Source organism: Orbicella franksi, chromosome 6 (genome assembly GCF_964199315.1).
Source record: "Orbicella franksi chromosome 6, jaOrbFran1.1, whole genome shotgun sequence".
In the NCBI taxonomy this organism is placed as follows: Eukaryota; Metazoa; Cnidaria; class Anthozoa; order Scleractinia; family Merulinidae; genus Orbicella; species Orbicella franksi.
In genome coordinates this window covers 8533946-8554834 of record NC_138150.1, presented here as the reverse complement: position 1 = coordinate 8554834, position 20889 = coordinate 8533946, and the positions used below count along the sequence as shown (strand labels likewise).

Here is a 20889-nt window from a genome sequence, read left to right as displayed (position 1 = left end):
TTATTAACAATTTTTTTATATCAAATGAGCTTTGACATTCGTTGCCACACTTTCACTGGAGTATAAGCTAAAATTTAAAAATTAAACGAGACTGACCTGTAAGTTGAAGTTTGATTGTGATTCTACCTCGTTACCATGCTGAGAGATTCCATGAGACTTCAAGGCAACGTGGAAATAAAGAAACAACAACATGTCTGTTTAATGGTAATGTATAAATGATACATTTTACATAGACGACAGGACTGATCTTGCATAGCTTGAAACCTTAGCTATAGGTTTGTTGTAAAAACGAGCAAAGCAGCATTTAGATGACCACCCTACAGTCTGGAGAATGTCATCTAGATTAACATTAGCCCTGCTGGCTGCTGAAACAGACGCAGCTCTGGTACTGTGAGCTGAATATTTTGTTATATCAATACCAGCTAAAGCCAAAGTACATCGCACCCATCTAGTTACAGTACCCCTGCTTACAGGCTTATAAGGTTTAACTTAACATATTAACAGCTGTGATTGGCCGCTGCCTCTCAATGCTTTGGTTCTCACAAGGTATTCCTTAAGCGTAGTAACAACACAAATACAGGGTCGTTCAAATAATTCCAGAACAACTTGAGGGTTAGATACACCTGGTTTGCTTTGTTTGAGTTGGTTAGAGATGACAAATGTGTATTTGTCATCACTCATAAACATGTGATAAGTTTTGACGTGAGTTGTTTAAGTGTCAGTGATTCAACGGGATGAAGCGTCGCCAGGTATGTTAAGACCACTTGGGCATCCCAAACTTCTGTATACTTGGGCTTAGGTGGCCGTGACTGGAAAACACCTTTCAACAGGCGACAAACTAGCGGGTTCTGTCCAACTACAGAGCCATCATCCAAAGACTCCGCATAAGAAGACAATGCATTTCTAGCACAGTTGATAGCACTGTAAGTAGGTTCTTTGTCAAAAAGTTCAGAAAGACTGCTCCTACAGGTGGTTGAAGATGATTGATTTTCCTTTGGAGACAAAATGCTGTCCATTTGTTTGTGTACCCGGAGTATTGTTTCCTAGTATCTCCTCGCCAGGATGCCATGAGCAGTCCAACAGCTGAGTTCGATACTCCTCTTGTTTCATAGTATTGCCTGACAACAGACATGCCATCAGTCTCATTTGGTTTCTTAGAGGATGCGGAGTCCCTGATTGTGGAAGGGTGAGGAGGTCCTTGTCTTGTGGGAGCATTAATGGATTTGCCACCAGGACGCTTAGTAGCCGGGGCCACCAAACCTGTGTCGGCCAGACGGGAGCTATCAACAGTGCTAAAGTCTCATCGTTCTCCAATTTCTGCAGACATCTGTTAAGCAGAGAAAAGGGAGGAAAAATGTAGACAAACTTTCCACTCCAGGAAAAAGAAAAAAGCATCCACGTGGCAGGCCCCAGGGTCAGGTTTCCAAGAAACATATTTTGGAAGCTGGTTGTTTAGTCTGCATGCAGACAGGTCAATCTCAGGAGTGCCAAGTATGTCAGTAATCTTAAGAAATGTACCAGGTTGAAGCTGCCATTAAAATCTCATTAAACTGTCTGGAGCTTTTGTCTGCCTCAAAATTGAGGACACCAGGCAAATGGCATGCAGTCAACCAAATCTCATTTTGCACACAGCACATCCAAATACTTTTGGCAAGTTTGTTGCACGAGGCCCCAGGGTCAGGTTTCCAAGAAACATATTTTGGAAGCTGGTTGTTTAGTCTGCATGCAAACAGGTCAATCTCATGAGTGCCAAGTATGTCAGTAATCTTAAGAAATGTACCAGGTTGAAGCTGCCACTAAAATCTCATTAAACTGTCTGGAGCTTTTGTCTGCCTCAAAATTGAGGACACCAGGCAAATGGCATACAGTCAACCAAATCTCATTTTGCACACAGCACATCCAAATACTTTTGGCAAGTTTGTTGAACGAGGGGGGGGGGGAGGATTTAGTGCCCCCCATTGCATCGAGATAGCAGACGGTTGTAGAGTTGTCACTTTTTATGCACACATGCTTCCCTTTCAATAAGAACAGAAAGGATTTCAAACCAAAATATACTGCTAATAATTCAAGTTCATTAATGTGCTTTTGTTTTTCAAGTGGAGACCACATGCCTTGGGCACTTTGTCCGTTGCAGACTGCCCCCAGCCTAATGTTGATGCATCTGTTGCCATTTCTATAGCTGGGTTGCCCATGGTGATATTTTTGCAGGCTGTGGGTAGGCTAGACACCCACCAGCTAAGGTCAATGACAGATTCTGAGAAGAGGGTCATAGTAGCTTCATAGTTGCCATTATTTTGTTGCAAAGCTGTATTTTTATCAATTTCAAGACTCCTATAATAAAGAGGTCCATACTGGACAGCAGGCAAACTAGAGACCAGAAGTCCAATGACTTGGGCAACTTCCCTTATGGAAATTATACTTTTCTTCAAAAGTTGTTGGCATACCAAAATTATTTTCTCTCTTTTTTCTGCTGTAAGAAATACTTTCATGTTGACAGAATCTAGAACAAAGCCAAGAAATGCCAACTTCTGACATGGTTGCAACACTGACTTTTCATGATTGATCAGGAATCCTAGAGACTCGAATAGGTTTAGGGTAGTGAGAATATTACTTCTGCACTGTTTTCGAGTCTCCCTGTAAATATGAGTCATCAATATACCCAACATTCAAGTAGCCTTGGCTACGCAATGTGCTATACACTGGTTTCAAGAGTTTTTTAAAATATCTTGGTGCCGACGCTAGACCATTAGGTAGGCATGTGTATTGAAACAGCCTATTTGTCCAGAAAAACCTTTAATATTTCCTGTGCTCAACAGCCACAGGAACAGTGTAATATGCATCTGTTAGGTCTATAGAGGCCATATAACAGTTTTTCTTCATTAACTAAATAGCACATGTTAAGCTTTCCATTTTAAAATGTTGATACTCTATGGATGCATTCAGTCCTTTTAGATTCAAGATTAATCTGTAAGAACCATTTTCCTTCTTCCTGAGGAAAATGGTAGAGACATACTGACCATAAGTAGGGTCAGTCTCCTCAAGAACCCCTCTACCAAGCAACTGTTGTATTTCACCATCAATAATTGCAGCCTCTTCAGAATTAAATCTAATTGGAGGCTTGGGATATTGTTGGTAGGGGTTTTCAGTGAACTCAAGATGACAGTGTTCAACCATGTCAAGAATTTTTCTGTCTGACATTATGTCCATCCAGGCAGAGAGAAAATAAAAGCCTGCCAGCAACTTGTAACTCTCTGTCCCTTACCTCAATATTTTGGTCATGGTTCAGTTCTGGTTCTTCTGAACAGCCTTCTTCCCCCTCTCCTTCTTGTTGAAAGGGGGACGACGGTAGTTTTTTGACGGCCCAGAGTAATTACTCCTATATTTGCCTTGGTATCTGTCTGAGTGGCCATCATTCCTAGATCTTTTGAAGCTCTGCTTAGTTTCTTTACTAAGCTTGGAAGTGATTCGGTTTGTATCAGTAATGTCTTTTACCGCTTTAGGTAGGTCATCTCCAATAAGCTCAGTTGTTATTGGGTTTTATGGAGCACAAAGATAGTGGTAGCTTGTGCGGAGCTCAGGTTTAGAGCCTCTCTACATCTCAGATTTAACTCTATGTTGGCATTAGCCATCAACAGAACACCGTCCATGAGTTGGTTAACTATCTGACCCTTTGATGGCATATCTGGCTTGCTGATCAGGTCATTTTGCAACCTGGACCACTGCAGCTAAACATTTAATAAGGAATTTTTGCACCTTCTGGAGTGTGAGATCTGAGGTACGTGCCCTCTCTGAAAAATTGTTCCAGATTGCTAGATTAACCCCGGTTTCAGCCAGCATTTCGCAGTTTTTTGGCCTGAGGTACCGTTTTTTGATTTCATTCAGCTTATCTTCCTCAGGTTTGTCTTTCAATAACTTCTGGACAATGGTAGCTAAGTTTCCATGAATTTCAGCGCCATCTTGTTCAGAGACATTAAACTCCTTTTCGAGTTTATTAAGTATGTCACTACTATCTTTACTCAGAATAACGCCATCATCAGTTTTTTGTTTTTTACGAGCGCGTTCCTGAGGTTCTTTGTCTGACCCGCTGCCATTGTCATCCGACTCGGGGTCGGAAAGTGCGGGAGCGTTATCATCGCCTTTGGCGTCGTTTTTTACCTTGAGCAATGCGCCTAAACTGCTAAATCCCTTGTTCATTTCGACAGCAAGGCCGGAAAAAGCCTCTTTGAGGAGGGCAGCCATGTCTGGGGTTGAACTTTGGCCCGGACTAGCGGATTGCTGTAAGTCGCTGCGTCGCTCTTTCGGCGCGCTTTTTCCCTTTGAGGAATGGCTGGGTTTTGTTACAGTTCTTGTGACCAGTAGAAGGTGCTTTTTCATCCTTCTGTTGCTGTTTTGCATCACATTTAAGTGATTTTGTGGGATCTTTAGTCCCAGGGATGGGCTCTTCGTCTGTTGACAGCGAGCCGCCATGCTTCTCCGCACGTGTTTTACTTGATCCTGCGGAAAGTTCTTCGTTCCAGTCGTTTAAACTGGTGTCCAACACTGAGCCGAGCTCTGGCAAACTCTCTGTGGTAGTTGCGTTTGTTAATTGCATTGGTTTGTCCATTCTAATTGCTGAATAAAGCTGTATTTTTGGAAAAAAAAATCATCGTATACAGCAGTAAAAAGCCAACCTGACCAGCGACAAACGTTGCACTAATTGGCGCATGCGCTTGCTATCTCATGGAATCTCTCAGCATGTTAACGAGGTAGAATAAGTGTTCAAATGCGGACACGTTCTGCGGTGATACACACAGAAGCGAAAAACGTTTGCCGAGTGCACTTTGGGAGCAAATTGTATAAAGAATGCCCTATGTGTAAGATCTGAGCTATATCAGCAGCTCACTGGATATCAGCCTATGGTGTTGGTAAACAATGTAAATTAGAGAGTTTGCTACTAGTCCTTCCCTGTGAGTAAGGAGCACAAATAGTTTAACTGACATCAAAGTCAGTCACAACTGGGCCTGGGTTTGTCTAAACGCAGTCTACATCGCTGGCAAGTCGAATTTGAAACGATAGAAAAATATCTGTGTAACCCAGAGAAAACCGATTTTCGTTCATTTGAAATAACGAAACACACGTTTCAGTACTGATAAATTAATTGATGCTACGCCACACCCACACAGAACTTGCTGGTAAACAGCTACGCAACACGCAGCTAGAACTTGCCCATGAACAGCTACATAGGCTTTTGTACATTATGATTTTCTTTTCCCACCTTGACCCTCCATTCCTCCCCCCCCCCCCCCCCCCACCCCTTCCAAAAAAAAAAGTCACCAAAATGCTCGGTTAATGATCATACAAAGGGGTTTTTCACCAAGGTGACTGAAAAAACCTGACCGCCTTTAATTTGATTTGACTACCACTTACTTCTCCTCAGTCTCCACTCGGCTCTGTTAGGGTGGCATTTTATATTTTTTTCCCATTTCGAGTTAAGCCTTTATTTTCTCGTGAAAAAAAAAAAAAAAAAAAAAAAAAAACTATTTTCTGTGGAAGAAATTAATTTTCCGGGAAAATGCCACTAAAATGCTCGAATAATACTTAATGCTTTTGCCTCGCTAAAATGCTCGAAAAAAAGCTAGCATAATGGACAAAAGCCTACAGCTACACCACATTCTTAGTGGGCAGCCCCTTAAACTTTCAGGGGTTTACCAGGGTGAGTGATTCGAGTTAAGCACGAATTAAATTTATTTATCGACGCTGAACGCTCAAAATATATGTTTCTCAACCCTTTAAGATTTTCTTTTCTCGTTGTGTTTGTATGTATTTTTTTTTTTTGTCTAAAAGCAGCTTGGTTGATGTTTTTTCGTCACAATTACCCAACCCCACTCCCCTCAGTAGATCATTTGGCATAGCTTGAACAACCTGTCATCCAGCCATCCAGTCTGCATGAGGAGCTCCTCGCGTTGGACATTAGCATCTCCTTCCAAAAATAGGTACTATATATATTGCGCAGGTTGCATGAATATATGATCACCTGCGCATAATTCTTTTTATTTTTTCCCAAGAGGACACGGTAACGAATCCTTCAATTTGATTGGTTCTTAGCGCGGTCCGCATTTTCCTATCTCTGACCACGGTCACGGTAACGGCGGGAAACAGCGCGGGTGAAATTGTCGTGTTAGTCAATTTCCTGAGTGAACTGGCCGGCGGTAATCGTCAATCTTTCGCCTTTTTGACAAGCTCTATTCACTTTTAAATGGCAAGGAAAGTCACTGCAAGTAAATTCAATTGAGTATTTTGACGTTGTGAGAGTTTGTTTGGCTGTTTGTAGTTCGGCGCTGTAATGGCGCATAATCCTATGTTTCTCTCGCGGCACAATTTTAATCAAAAAAAGTCAATTGCAGTCCAGTTTACCGCTTTGACCGTTGCAATGTATTTAAGAGAATTTCTTTGGAATACACTTAACTAATTTCCTCGCTTTCTGCCACTCGGTTTACGGTACAAAAGTCCGATTTCCAGTGATTCGCAACGACTCTAATTTTGTGGTACAACTTCAAACTTTTAACGAAATTGCACACCCGGAAAACAATTTTGGAGAACGTAACTGGTGAACTAAATGCAACTAACATAAATTAGTTTGAAATTAATTTGTTCTTTAATACATCCTTCTTCGTCTAGTATCTCTTGCTCGTTCACTCGTTGGATTGTTTGCGATGGTTTGTTCACGGTACGTAAGCCAATTCAATGACAAAGTTGTGTAAACAAACCTGCTTGTAACCCAATTTACCGCAGGAAAAAAAAAAAGGTTATTTGCCAGCTTAGGGTCGGTCCGTATAGTGAAAATCTGTTATCTCGGGCTTGAAGTTGCTGCCCTCTGCCTGCGGCCTCGTGCAGCATGTTCAAGACCTCAGTCACAGTTTTTCACTATACGGACCTCCCAGCCGGCAAATAACATATACCATGTACCATGGAAGAAAGTGTGTCCGTTTTTGAGTGTTTGCATACATGCCGTGTATGATAATGTTACTGGTTACGGTCGCAGCCTTTCATTGTAACATGACGTTGGAATTTTGCAGTGGAACATGGCTGCAGTCGAGTACGCGGTTACATCAACACAGTTAACTACATTTATAAAAACTAGTTCTGCCGGACTTGCCTTTGTGTGACGTCAGAGTTAACAGCAGTCAATTATATCGTCAGCGTAAACGGTTTTTCGGGTTACTATTTGGTCACATGTCGTCAGACATAACGGTAGAAAGTGGCTGCAGTTGACCGCTTTGCTATCACAACGATACCACTAACTTATACATTTCTGACTAGCCTTGTAGTTGACAGTCCAAGTTATCTGGTCAAATATGGCTTACGCATCATGAAAGTATTTCTTTGCTTTTTAGTGTTTCTTTTTTTTTTCCCTACAATCTTTCAATCTTTCTTAATCAAAGCAGATCACTATCTTGAAAACTGTGTTTACAAAAAAAATACGAACAATCGGCTCCTCAACCCCCATCTACAACAAAAGGCGTTTTGATGACAAGTGCTAACAGTCACCGTGTTTAAGAACTATGTTAGATCGTGCGACACGTTTATCTGTAGACCAAATTGTAAGGGATGTTTTTGAAACTAAAATATCCCGAGAAACTCATCGCCTCGAACATCAACGGTCTCCAGTAACCTCCAGACTTAAGTCATATGCCATAGGGCAATCCTTCACAGATCAGTATATATGCCTTACAAGGATCAGAAATCTGCCGACATACACCGAATGCAAATATGGCGGATCACTCGGACGGCCCGGGACTAGTAGCGTGGAAGCGAGGCTAGTCAGTCCTTGGTGCAATGTTTTGACTACGCGTGTTGTGGATTCATTTCGCGATGCCTTCGTTTTGCTGCGTACCCAACTGCAATCAGAAAGGTTATACATCGTTATCGGGAGAAAAGGTTTCTTTTTTTTAACTTTCCTAAAGCGCCTTTGCTAAGAAAACAGTGGATACACGCGATCCGTCGAGATGAAGGCAAGGGTTTCGTCATAACAGAGCGTACGAAAGTCTGTTCGCTGCATTTCAAGTCAGAAGATCTTAGGAAGTCTATCAACGGACGGATTTATGTCAAGGAAGGTGGTATTCCTTCAAAATTTGACTGGTCAGGACCTTCTCCAAAAAAAAGAAAGGCCCCGACTGAACGCCAATCGCTGCCTGCGAAGAAAAAACTGCTCACCGAAGAAACCGTCGAGATGTTCGCCTTTGAGCCAAGTACAAGCTTCGAGGTTGACACATGTGAAACTCAGGATTTAGAAAGACAAATCTCCGAACAAACTAAAACGATCGGTGAACTAGAAGAGAAATTGAAACAGTCAGAAAGTGAAATAAACAACCTTCGTCGTGAAAACACCGAATTGAATGAGAAATTGACAGACTTCGAACGCCAACAGAAGGAAATGTCTTCACGTTTATTTTGTGTCGATCGTTTCACGACGGACGGAGACATTTCTTTTTACACTGGTATGTCCAGTTATGCGACTTTTATGGCCATTTTTGAGTACCTGAATCCTGGAGACAATTGTGAAAACATTCGCCCAAGAGGCAGTGTGACAGATGTCCCCGAAGACTTTTATAATTCAGACTCTGACGATGAGGGCAACGTTCAGGCTGCAAAGAAAGGACGTCGCCGAAAGCTCAAGCCACAAGACGAATTTTTTATTGTACTTTGTCGTCTGAGAAGAGGGTTCTCAGAAAAACATTTGGCCCATCTTTATGGTGTGGCTTAGTCTACTGTAAGCCGAGTTTTTGTACCATGGATAAACTACATGTACTTGAAATTTGGTCAGATAAGCATTTGGCCATCAAAGGAGATCGTGCAGGCAACCATGCCAGCTGATTTTAAAGAAAAATTTCCTACTACGAGAGTCATCATAGACTGTACGGAGGTGCGCTGTGAGATGCCTAGCAGTTTACTGCTCAATTCTGAGCTATTCAGTTCTTATAAAAATCATGTAACGCTCAAAGGACTAGTGGGCATTGCCCCAAGTGGCGCAATTACCTTCATTAGCCAGCTGTACACTGGTAGCATCTCAGACCGGGAAATTGTTGTTCGAAGTGGCTTCTTGTCACAGAAATTTGAGAATGGTGACACTGTTATGGCCGACAAAGGATTTCAAATTGCAGACATTTTGCCACTCGGAGTAAAACTGAACATACCACCCTTCCTCGGGGCAAACACTCAAATGTCTGCCGAAGATGTTGTACGAACACAACAAATTGCTGGGCTAAGAATCCATGTCGAAAGAGCAATCAACAAGATCAAGAACTTCCTTATCTGGAAAGGAGAAATACCTTTAAGTTTATTTTCTGTTGTTAACCAGATGTGGAGTGTGTCCGCCTTTCTTTGCAATACACAAGATCCACTGATTTCGGAATAATTTGTATCATTCCAGGGGGGGAGGGGCTGCCATAGGATATGAAACAGACAGGGGTGCTTTTTGGGTCTCGCTAAGGACATTCATGGAGAACCTATTTTTTATGTCTGCTGAGGCCTTGTTTGGGGTTGTATCAAAATGTGTAGTTATTTTTGGTGTTTTTTAGGGATCACTGACAAAAGCTTGAGCCTGTCCCAGATTAGTTTTCCTTAGGGGTTTCATTCAAAATTTTCAATAAGTATTCCATCTGTTTCATATGGGAGTCCCCCCCCCCCCCCCCCCAATTTATCATTTACATTAATCTACTCGCACTTAAGCAAAACATTGAGAACTGGTGGCTGTTCAGTGTGACATATTGTATGTCAAAAGAACAACATTTTGTTATCATTGATTAGTGCTTTCAATCTACAGCCACATAAGATGGGTTAAAATAAGCTTTTTCTTTTTATTCTATTAACCCACAGGGTTAAGGGACAAATTCTCAATACATTTCTAATGTGTAGTTCCAGAAAATATCCATACACCCCCAAAGAAGGGATTAGAAATTCCTGGGGGGTGGGTGGTTCTCAAAGAACAAAAATGTAACTGAAATTTCCAGAGGAGTGTGGGTTCTGAAGACAAAATCCCCTCCATGGATTTGTATGAATATTTTATGGAACTACACTTAACATTTTTGACAACTAGAGGAGAGAATTTACAAATTTGAACATAATGACAGTTTCAATATTATTTCATGAACACAACTAAAAAAATGGAGATATCTTCAATGCCCAAATGTTTTTATTGCCATGTCATTATTTTTGAATATGTCTCAGCTTATTGATTGAATTTACCAAGAATAAATTATTCAAGGCTCCCTTGCTGCCTTGGAAAGAAAATGAGTAAAATAATATGACTTTAATGTTCCTTTTAAGGTGTTCCAATATTCCTCATCAAAAGGAATACGTTCAATGCTCATGCCCTTACTTGTATAAACAACAAAGTCACACCATCTAGCACCAGTAACTCCCATCAGTCCCTGTACTTGGGTATAGTACTTGTGATTCCGCTTTAGTTTCGGTTCACCATTTACATTTTCAAGAAAAAAAGTGCTATCAGAACAAGCATCCAGGGGTGTGACCAGAAATTTTGTTTCAGGACACTTGACCTCTGAAAGGCCGAAGGGGAATGAACAGCCAATGTCAATGACTTTGCCATCAGGTGAAGCACCCAAATAGGGTGCATCTAGGCTCACCACTAGACCTGACTTCAGGACTTTTATGGGCCGACGAATGGAATGCATGTATTTTTGGTACTGCTCCAGAGCAACTGGTTCATACTTAATACCATGGTTAGTGTACCGTGATGTAAAGGGCTTGGGGTGTAGCAGGCTGTTCACAAAATTCTCATGATGCCTTTTCCTTGCACTGATTAAGCCAAAGTTTGATACTGTAAATCTGAATTTTCTTTCCTGCTTCCACTCTTCACAATTAGACTGCCCCCTTGTTTTGGTCTCAATGTCATTGATTTTCTCTTCATCAACACTAAGCTTTTCCAGTAAGGCTTTCTCAATTGCTGCCAATTCATCAGGTACAGCAAACTCCTCTGTTGCTGTATTGAGTGGGAATCTTGGATAAGAATTAATTGAGACATTGTGTGTGTGGCCTGGGTCAACCCTAGGTACATGAGAAATGTTACAGTACACTTTGAAATTATCCTCTGTTGTGGACAGCTGATAACTTGCATAGGAACCTTGAGGGCTTTTACCAAATTTGGTTTCTAGCAACTGTGAACTTTCAGGAGAAGGTTCCATTATTTGTGCCAATGCCATTTTTGGATTTTCCTTTTTCAACCTTTCACACAACTTCTGCTCATCTGCTCTTTGACTTTTAATACTTTGGAGTGTCCTAGCTTCATATAATAAGCACCTCACCCCAGATTCTCTTGATGAAGATCTGTCTAAGTCTTGATGTGTTTTGAGAACAACAACCTCCATAGCTGGTTGTGAAACTATGGTGTCCCCCCTACCCTTTCGATGCCACTGCTGCAACATAGATGTGCAAGCTTGTTTTGGTTGCATGTCATCCTCATTGTCTAAGTCACTTACACTCTTGCATTCATACAATGTGAACTTGCAGACTTTCATCATCAAGGCTAATACATGGTTACAAAAACCAACAGCACCAGCAACACAGGTACAGTATGCATGTTTTACCTTTCCGCTTACAATACACAGAGCTACTTTTAAGTTATGAGGCGGGTCATTCTTTCTAAAACTGTGGTGACATAGTGACTTGAAATAAAAATAGCTCCCATCACTTGCTGCCAAAATTTCTTTCAAGTATTCGTCTTCAAGAAACGTGGTAGCTTTTCTAACACTCGTTGGAACAGAGTGTGTCTTGGAGCCAATGTTTTTCCCTGACTTCGAAATATGTTGATTCACTTCTGCGCGAGTGAAGAAAGGCATTTTAGTAAGGTCGGTGGACCAGCCATCTGATGGATACTTCGGTTGTGATTCACCGGATACACTCGCATCAACATCTTTGCTCGTCGCCTCGTTGCGTTCTTTTCTTTTCGTATAGATCCGATTCTTGTCTGGATCGACAATGTTCTGATCATGGCCAGTCTTTATATACTCCTCAACCCTTTGTTTAAAAAAAATGATAGCTTTAAGTTTCGAAAAATTTTGCATCGAAGCCAGATGCGAACTCAACATGTGCGGAATCTGCAAACTGAGAATGACACGAAATGTTGCCTTACCTTTTCACTAATAACGCCTTTGTCTTCAAACCCTTCGATGAATCGCCACGGCATTTTAACCAAAAACGAAGTTCTTCGTTTTTTAAACTCGCTGATTCTCTTCCAGCTGGTGAAGCGCCGAGAATATCGTCCTCTGTCAAAGAACACGCAGCCATCTGTGACGATCAAAACAAGCAGGGAAAAGCCGCGGTCATGATCGAGGACTGACTAGCCTCGCTTCCACGCTACTAGTCCCGGGCCGTCCGAGTGATCCGCCATATTTGCATTCGGTGTATAGTCCACAGACAACTTGACGACCTTAGAAGAACACAAAACAATCGTGATTTACAGCCCTAAAGGAAAAAAAATGAGGAATTTAAGTGTGAACTGTGAGATGCAAAATATATCGGCTACATGTGGCGCTGCCTCCATCAACATGTACATGATCAGAAGGAAAAAAAAAATTCAAGGACGGATATAATGTAAAACCGCTGGTGAACCTTCGTGGGATTTTCAATATCCCTAAGGAATGCCGGGCAAGCTTGAGTGTTTAATTTTTGCGATGCTCATAATTAGAAAGAAATGTCGGGAACTGGACACTCATAAGACTCTATTCGCGCGAAACTTTTAGTTTCAGTTAAGCACTTGCTTTTACCCTCTTTGAATAAATGAATTTTGTCAGAATTCAATTTCTGAATATATAGCATTATGAGTGACTTATTTTAATTTCTTTTCATTTGCACAATCATGACATGACGTCGTCGAGACGTCATGTAACGTGCTTATCGTTAATTTTCTTTTTCTTCTCTTTTAGTAATTAATGTAATGTACATGTTTTTCATTATAAAGGGCATTTTAAATTAAGAAAGAGAGAAAGTTATGGACAAAGAAACAGCTGATTACCCCAGTGGTCTCCCGGTAATTTCTAAATGTCAGTTTTGCAGGTATTTAGGCTTGAAGGCAGCCTTCAGAAACCTCTGCAGGTGCCTCGAACAGACATATTACTTCATATCAGGTTGCATGCAGATATTGGTAACTTCAATTCCCAGTTGGCAGTTTAATGTGTTTCTGGGAAACGTTTGGAATATTAAGTTTCACTTTCATTCTACCTTTAGGCAGGCAGTGTCTGGGCTTTAACCCTTTGGTCCTGCATTGCTCACAACGTAAATAGATAAACAAATAAATGAAAATAATAGTAATAAAGATATGTAAGGTAAGTGAACTTGGTATCAGTGGTGACAACGGAATGGCTTAAGATGTATAAATGAAGGCAAGTCCCGAGGATCAAGCACATCATACAGGTAACTTATAATATCAGTCGTAGAGGATTATTTGTCTTTTATATTTATCTATCAGTACTTTTTTTTTGTATTTTCTTTTAAAAATTGAAAACCATAGAAAAAATTGAAATGCCATCTCTGAGGTTTAATTACGAGCTATAGTATTACTGACACCTTTTAACTGATATTGAACCCTAACACAGCTTTTATCCAATGTGGTGTGATAATGAAATACACCGTTGCTATGGCACCATCAGACAGGTGGTTTATTGAACAATGTGATAAAGCACAGTGACTATTTTCGTCAAAATAACCCTGTTTAGCATCAGCTGAAAGTTGAATGTTTTATCGTTAGAAGACCCAAACGTGTTGAAATCACCACCGAAATAGGAATTTTGCTCTAAAATCAGCAATTAAGGAACAAAGACAAAGGCAAAGGCAAGAACGCAGTTAAATATCAGGCTAAGACAGATGCCAGTGGTTTCATTTTCTGGCAGGTGGAAAGGAATACTGTTAATGTCTTTGACTGAGAGCTTTAAGATTTGACGCGATTTCAAAAGGTAAGCAAGTACTATTTTCTTCTCTTAAATTTCGATTTTTTGTTAGAAAAATCTTAAGTTTGAACGGCGACCGACAACCTTTGCTACATGTTGAGAAACATTATTGCTTACGGTTGTTCTATAAACTTATTGTCATCATGTTTGAAAATTTTTGAATAGATGATTATTGCAAAGCAAGCATCCGTAATTGTCGACTGTCGTTTCATCGTGTAAAGCATGAGACTTATTATTTTAAAGTACAAATTTATTTTGTCTGAGTCTGGCGTAATGATTACCATGCTAGTTAATCAAACGTCATATAGTCCCGTTGTGTTCCCTTGCAAGAAACTGTTGGGAGGGAGGCATCTAAGTACATCTTTCCAACGTCCTAGAGTGTCAAATAAAATGTTTAAGCATTTTAACATAACTTTAATGAAAAATAAAAGCTTTTAAAATAAGAGCCGTATTTCCAGATCAACTTTTTAATTATAATATTTAATTAAATTGTTCTCGTTAAATTATCAACATTGATAGAAAGACGGCATAACTCCCAGTCGCCGATAATCTTCGCGCAAAGCATTTTTTCTGCTTTTTTAATAGAGATTTTATAATGATGAGCGCTTCAAAGGAGCTAATCTATATTGTTGTCATACTTTTGTCTTAGAAATGTTTCCAATGTGTATGCTCAGCAGCTGTTTAAATTATTAAGATAACTTAATACAGGAAGTTGAAACTTGGGAATAATGATCGGCAAAAAGCATTAACTGTGGATCGTGCGTGCATTTTGACAAAGACAAGAGCATTTTTTTCCCGACACGACATTTCACAGATCAACAATTTTTACAGGTACGGTTTTCAAATGGAAAAAAGAAAGCAACTCCTGCTGTAATTTTTGCTTCCCATAGAGATAAGTTCTTTTGTTCTTATCCTCCCGTAAAAGATCTCTTGACAGGTAATGGAGCGGAAATTTTGATAATATGGTGTTGTGATGTTTTTGCATTTCTGGGTAGTACTAGAGACGGAAGTTTCTCGATGGGAAGTACCAGAGTTTATCTTAAAATTGACTTATCGCATGAAAACATTCCATAGTTCCATTCCATTCCAAGTTACCATATACCTTTCAAGCAAATTGTAGTAGAAAGTCTAGAGATTCAGTACCCAATCAGTTGACCGTGTTTAGTTAGTCAGTAATATACTGTTGATTGTTTTTTTTTTCCAGGGGAAAGGAAGAAGAAACGAAGAATCGTCATGCTGTTGGTTATGGCTTTATATGTAATCGTCGTTGACGCAGAAATTGGCTGTGTCGCTGTTGAATATCTACATAGATGTGAGTGATACAGAACTAGAAAATACTCATCTTGAATTAGGGACTACCTTTTCTTGTTCTTCTATTCTTTGTTAGAGCATTGAGCACAAAAATAGTAAAATCGTTTAAATTCACTTATGAAATTGTGTTTCTCCCCAATCCTCCCCACCCCTTAAGCAAAACAAAGGTATGTCGAGGAAAAGGTTGTTGTTATTCATCGTGGTAGATGCAATAATAAAGTGTATTATCGTTTGTCTCACGATGTAGTCACTTCACAGTGAAAAACTCAACTGACTTCGCCTCCACCATCGCCAGTGAAGAGATCCAGGACCACGAGATCATTGTGTCTTTCGACATAGAGTCACTGTTTACCAACGTACCGATCGCGGGGGCGCCGTACAAGCCGCGCTACAAAAAATGGAGAACGACGCAGGCCTGGCTGACCGCACGACACTTACACCAGTTCAAATCGCGGACCTCTTAGATTTCGTATTAAGATCTACGTACTTCCAGTACAACGGATCGATTTAGGAACAACGAGACGACGCAGCCATGGGAAGCCCTGTATCCGCGGTTACTGCTAATCTCTACATGGAAATATTTGAAGAACAAGCAATGGAGTCCGCACCTTGCAAGCCGAAGATCTGGAAACGCTACGTAGATGACACTTTAACCATCCTGGATCGGGATAGAGTTGACGTCTTCCTGCAACACCTGAACAGTCAACAACCATCAATCCGTTTCACCATGGAGATCGAGAATAACAGCAAGATCGCCTTTCTCGACACGTCAGTTTGTAGAGAACCTGATGGCCGCCTTACCATCAGTGTCTACAGGAAACCAACACATACTGGTCAGTACCTAGTGTATGATTCACACCACCCTCAGTCAGTAAAGTGCGGTATTGTGAAGTGTCTGCACGACCGGGCTAAACGTCTCGTGACCAAACCATCAGTAATCGCTGGAGAGGAGAAACATCTGTCATCTGTACTTGTTTCTAACGGATATCCCTCCTCTTTTTTACAGAAGATCACAAAGGCACGAACAACCCCAAGAAGAGAGCCTGTCGCGGAATTTAAATCCACCGCCGTTTTACCTTATGTCCAAGGAGTTTCGGAGTCTCTCCGCCGCTGCCTAGAACAACAAGGCATTCGCACCGTCTTTAAGTCCGACACGACACTTCGGTCAAAATTAGTGCGACCAAAGGACACCGTCAACCCGGCTAAACAAGATGGTGTTTACATCGGGGAAACAGTGAGATCTATGCAGGAGGGGATCAAAGAACACGACAGGGATATACGACTCGCCCGTACCCAGACCTACGCCGTTTCTGAACACATCCACGAGACCGGCCACTATCCTATCTGGAATGAGGTCAAGTTTATTGATCGAGATCCTCACTGGTACACACGTAGGGTCAAGGAAGCTATTCACATAAGACTTCACCCTAATAACATCAACAGGGATAGTGGAATTGAAATTCCTGAAGCATGGATGCCCACGATCAAGAAACACAACAACAGGAGAACGGTACAACAGCGGACCACTGAGGGAACAGCTACTCGCCGGAACAATGGAACAATAGGAGGATCGAAATGCACCAATCACAGCCGACCTTTGTGATATAAATGATACCGTGCAATCAGTCGACCTTATCGCCTGAAGAAGACTAGCAGTAAGCAGTCGAAACGTCGCGATCTACATCTCAAGTGACTACTTCGTGAGACAAACGATAATACATAATAAGTGGCCTCGCTCCCAATGTGTGGCTTTATAGCTCAGTTGGTAGAGTATCGCACCGGTATCGCGGAGGTCACGGGTTCGAATCCCGTTGAAGCCCTGATTTTTTTTTTCAGGCTTCTTCTTTCCAATTGCTTAAATTGGAAAATTTACTGCGATGATCATTCCCCACTTTCACTTTGATAATACACTTTATTATAACAAAGGTATGGTACTCCTCGTTATATAATTACATTTTTTTATGTTTCTGTTATACGGGTTTTGTTTTTAATGTTATTTCTTTCACAAAATTAAATGCCATTCATTTGGGAAGCTCTTGCAATGAAGGCAAGGCGTTTTTAAAGTGTTAAAACAGTCCTGGTCATGCCATCATAACAAGGTGTTTTTATTCGTTTTAAAATTACGGCATATCCCCTGAAATTCCTTCCCACAAGTCGTGTTCACTGAAAAGTAGTCTGACTTAGTTTGCTTAATTCTGTGTAACAAACTGTGGGAAAGAGATACCAGCACCAATCCAGTGCTAGTGTTGGGGAGTAAAATTCGAAAATGACTTCATGGAAGAAGGGCTAATTAAGAAAATGATTTATTCCACGGAAACACCTGAAAAGAGAGTAACAAGGTAGTTTGGTTTCTTTGCCAGTGTATTTCTAAGTCAGTTAGGTCTCATGGTGGTGGCCTCATGGTTAGAACACCCGACTCCGGACTCCGGATCGGGTGGTCCGAGTTCGAGCCCTGGCCGGGGACATCGTGCTCTGTTCTTGGGCAGACACTCTTCTCTCACACTGCCTCTCTCCACCCAGGTGTACTATTGGCTAACGGCTGGGGATAACCCTGGGATGGACTAGCATCTCATCGAGGGGAGATTAGAACATTCCTAGTCGCTTTATGCTACAAACACCGGGATAAGCTCCGGCATAATGGGTCATTTGGTTCGTATGCAGACTTTACCTTAGGTTAGTAAAAAGGCACAAAAAGGCTTCAATAAGCAAACCTTGCGAAATACAGGATTTAACGACTCCTTACTTTAGAAACTGACCCTTATGCAGTTTCCATCGAGTTTAAGAAAGTTCTATTTATTTCAAGGCTGTAAAGCAAAACTTTGATTAACTGAGAATAAAATCTCTACCAGATCCTAAAGCTCCTTCTATGTCGCTAAACATTTTGGAATTTCCGGGTGAGGACGTTCTCCCAATTGGCTACGACATAACAATCATTTGCACCAGTAACTCTTCAAAGGAGGGAAGTCTTCAGGCTGCTCAACCTTATACGATCCAATACTATTACAACGAGAACTACGATGACTATATAAAGGATTGCGATGGCAGCGGAGAATCACTGGTATGCAAGCTTTTCATTCAAAATGCCAGGAAGAGCGATTCCGGTAAATATGAATGCGTGTCAGAGAATAGCATGAGATGCACAAAGGATAAACTCACATTGAAATTTAAAGGTAAGTCGTGACACTACCCCATGATCTGTTGTTGTTATAATGGCGTTCTTATAATTCAGCGATTAACAAAGTATTAGTCATTAGTGTGCTGATTAAACGGGTAAAACTACTTCCGTTTTCAGCTAAACAGCAAATCACAATAAAGTCCGTCGTCGACGACTGCGCGACGACGAACTGACAGAGACGAACATGCTCAGTTCCTTGAAAGTGTTATGAACTGACTTCCGGTCGTCATAATCGTCTTCGTCCTCTCTCGATCGTCGATGCTTAAGTTCCCTAATTAAAAGCACGAGGTTAAAACGTCTTGCTTAATTTGGGGTCATTAAATTTGGGTAATTGCATTTTGATTAGATCTTAATTAAGTGTCATTAACAGTGGAAAGTATTTCAAATGCAGACCCATTACCACCATATTTCCATGTCGATCTTCCAAGTCAGAGAAACTTTTCCGCGGGAAGTATTGCGAATCTGAGCTGTCACGCGTCAGGTATCCCCCGCCCAATCATCACGTGGTTCAAGGATGGTCATCGCGTGCCAAGCTTTTCTGTGAAGGAATTTAAAGGTCACTCCATACTAGCTTTTGACTCTATTCGCCTGAACGACGAAGGGAAGTACTGGTGCGAGGCTAACAGCACCGAAGGCTGGAACAGATCATCTAGTGTGAGTTTAACAGGTACAATGAGCGAACAAAGTACAGGGTTTTTACTATCAGTATAATTTAATGAAGAAAACGCCCCGTAAGAAACCGCACCCTAAAAGCCGTACTCTATTGGCCTTATTATCAACGACAATGACGCAATACATAATTAATTGTAAACAATTGCCATCTTTCATGGGCCTTAATATAACAAACATGTCGTTATGGGAAAATTTAACTAGCAACGCACACACAATAAGGAAGTCATAAAATTTGGTGGTTATAGCTGGAATTTTTTAAAAGCTGGACCAAGTTCAAGCTAAAGTCATGACAATCTAAACAGCGGTAGCGCAGTACAGCTGTTGCCACCTTCGTCTGTATATATATATATATATATATATATATATATATATATATATCGTAGAAGCTCGTTTAGTTCAAAACAATACGAATAATTGAATTTTTAGCTAAAGATCGTTTTTAAATACTTTTAACATTTCAATTCATCTCAACGTATCCTTTTATTTATTATTATTTTTTTCATATTGTTTTACACTTCTTGGTTTTAATATTATTTTGCTTATTTTCAGTACTGTGGAAACCAGTTTTTAGAAACCACCCCCAATCAAAGTATGTTTACCTTGATGACAGCGTTGTCACAGTAACCTTATCCTGTGAAGCACATGGCTTCCCACGTCCTGCCATTAGTTGGTTAAATAACAGCTCGTCAGTTATCAATGGCAACGTGGTTCAAAATGGAAGTGTTTGGACGCTGGTGCTTGTCTTTACTAAAACAACAGAACAGTTGCAGAAGTACCAATGTGTTGCCAGCAATTCAATTGGAAGCACACTCTCAAAGGAAGCGACGGTGACGATCTCAAAAAGAACTCCAACAATTCAAGGTAACAAGCTACATGTACGCTCACTTGTTAGACCATTCCCAATTTAGTCACTGTTTACAACGCATATATATTTTGATGTTCCCAAAATGTTTTTGGATAGAATATAATTTATAGTCTTCCAATTGGGATCAATGCAAGAGAAATGGGCAAAATAACTGAGCATTTGCTCTCTAGGCTAGTACTCCTCGGTCAAAAGCAAACACTGTATATTTAATTCGGGTGGTTCAAAAGATGTATTCAGTATTGACCTTTATAATTATCATACAGACTTGTGTGCCGAAACTTAGTTGACCGCGTATTTTTGTTCTTTAGATATGATGGAGCCCTCTTTTTACCTCCATCCTAAGAGTATTTTGGCATCACGTGATGACACCGTGCAGCTCACGTGCGGGGCCCGGGGCTTGCCACGTCCAAACATCACGTGGCGTAAAGATGGGATTGCATTTACTGACGCTAGCGCTACAGTAATTCAAAGCAATCTAAACGAAAGTTCGGAGCTAATTATGAAGATTATTTCTGTAAGTGAGAGTCACGTTGGATATTACTCTTGTCTGGCAACAGCTTTGAAAGCCCAGACTTCATCGAGAGATGCAATGCTTTCATTGAAAGGCAAGTAAGTTGACGTGTTTATGATTTGATGCAGCTGTTACAGGTACACCTCAAGCCGCTTTTATTGGTTGATTTGTGGTCACATAAGGATTAGAAAAATAATAATAATAATAATAATAATAATAATAATAATAATAATAATAAATCCGGTATTGTTTCCCATCAGTGACCAGAATGGGTCAGAAAAAGGCTCGATATGAGTTCAACAACAACAACAACAACAACAACAACAACAATCTAGTAACTGTAGAAAATATTGATAATAAAAACTACGTAGAGTACTGGCTGCCTGGCTATTAGTATAATGAAACCTAAGCT

The 20889-nt window shown here is 40.7% G+C and overlaps 4 protein-coding genes and 2 pseudogenes across 5 annotated transcripts in view; 3 read left to right on the top strand and 3 right to left on the bottom strand.

Annotated features, from left to right (window-relative positions):
- The window catches only part of LOC145490432 (uncharacterized), a 125777-nt gene that overhangs the window by 26236 nt on the left and 78652 nt on the right, over nt 1-20889 (bottom strand). The window lies entirely within an intron of this gene.
- Nucleotides 1-20889, top strand: part of LOC145491170 (fibroblast growth factor receptor 4-like) — a 53186-nt pseudogene that overhangs the window by 24037 nt on the left and 8260 nt on the right. The window contains exons 4-7 of the transcript XR_014049780.1: nt 18104-18424; nt 18821-19096; nt 19651-19962; nt 20275-20579. The product of XR_014049780.1 is annotated as a fibroblast growth factor receptor 4-like (transcript). The remainder of the gene's footprint in view (nt 1-18103; nt 18425-18820; nt 19097-19650; nt 19963-20274; nt 20580-20889) is intronic.
- LOC145491162 (uncharacterized) lies at nt 960-3339 on the bottom strand. Its single transcript, XM_081470322.1, has 2 exons — nt 3263-3339; nt 960-1327 (listed from the first exon to the last, which is right to left on the bottom strand). Exons 1-2 carry the CDS (start codon nt 3277-3279, stop codon nt 964-966), a joined length of 381 nt encoding a protein of 126 aa, XP_081326448.1. The 5' UTR covers nt 3280-3339; the 3' UTR covers nt 960-963.
- On the top strand, nt 7738-9667 carry LOC145491122 (uncharacterized; annotated as a pseudogene).
- Nucleotides 10183-12400, bottom strand: LOC145491119 (uncharacterized). Its single transcript, XM_081470264.1, has 2 exons — nt 12131-12400; nt 10183-12015 (listed from the first exon to the last, which is right to left on the bottom strand). Exons 1-2 carry the CDS (start codon nt 12283-12285, stop codon nt 10239-10241), a joined length of 1932 nt encoding a protein of 643 aa, XP_081326390.1. The 5' UTR covers nt 12286-12400; the 3' UTR covers nt 10183-10238.
- LOC145491133 (uncharacterized) lies at nt 13180-17224 on the top strand. The gene is made up of 2 exons (XM_081470284.1): nt 13180-13949; nt 15148-17224. Exon 2 carries the CDS (start codon nt 15787-15789, stop codon nt 16855-16857), a length of 1071 nt encoding a protein of 356 aa, XP_081326410.1. The 5' UTR covers nt 13180-13949; nt 15148-15786; the 3' UTR covers nt 16858-17224.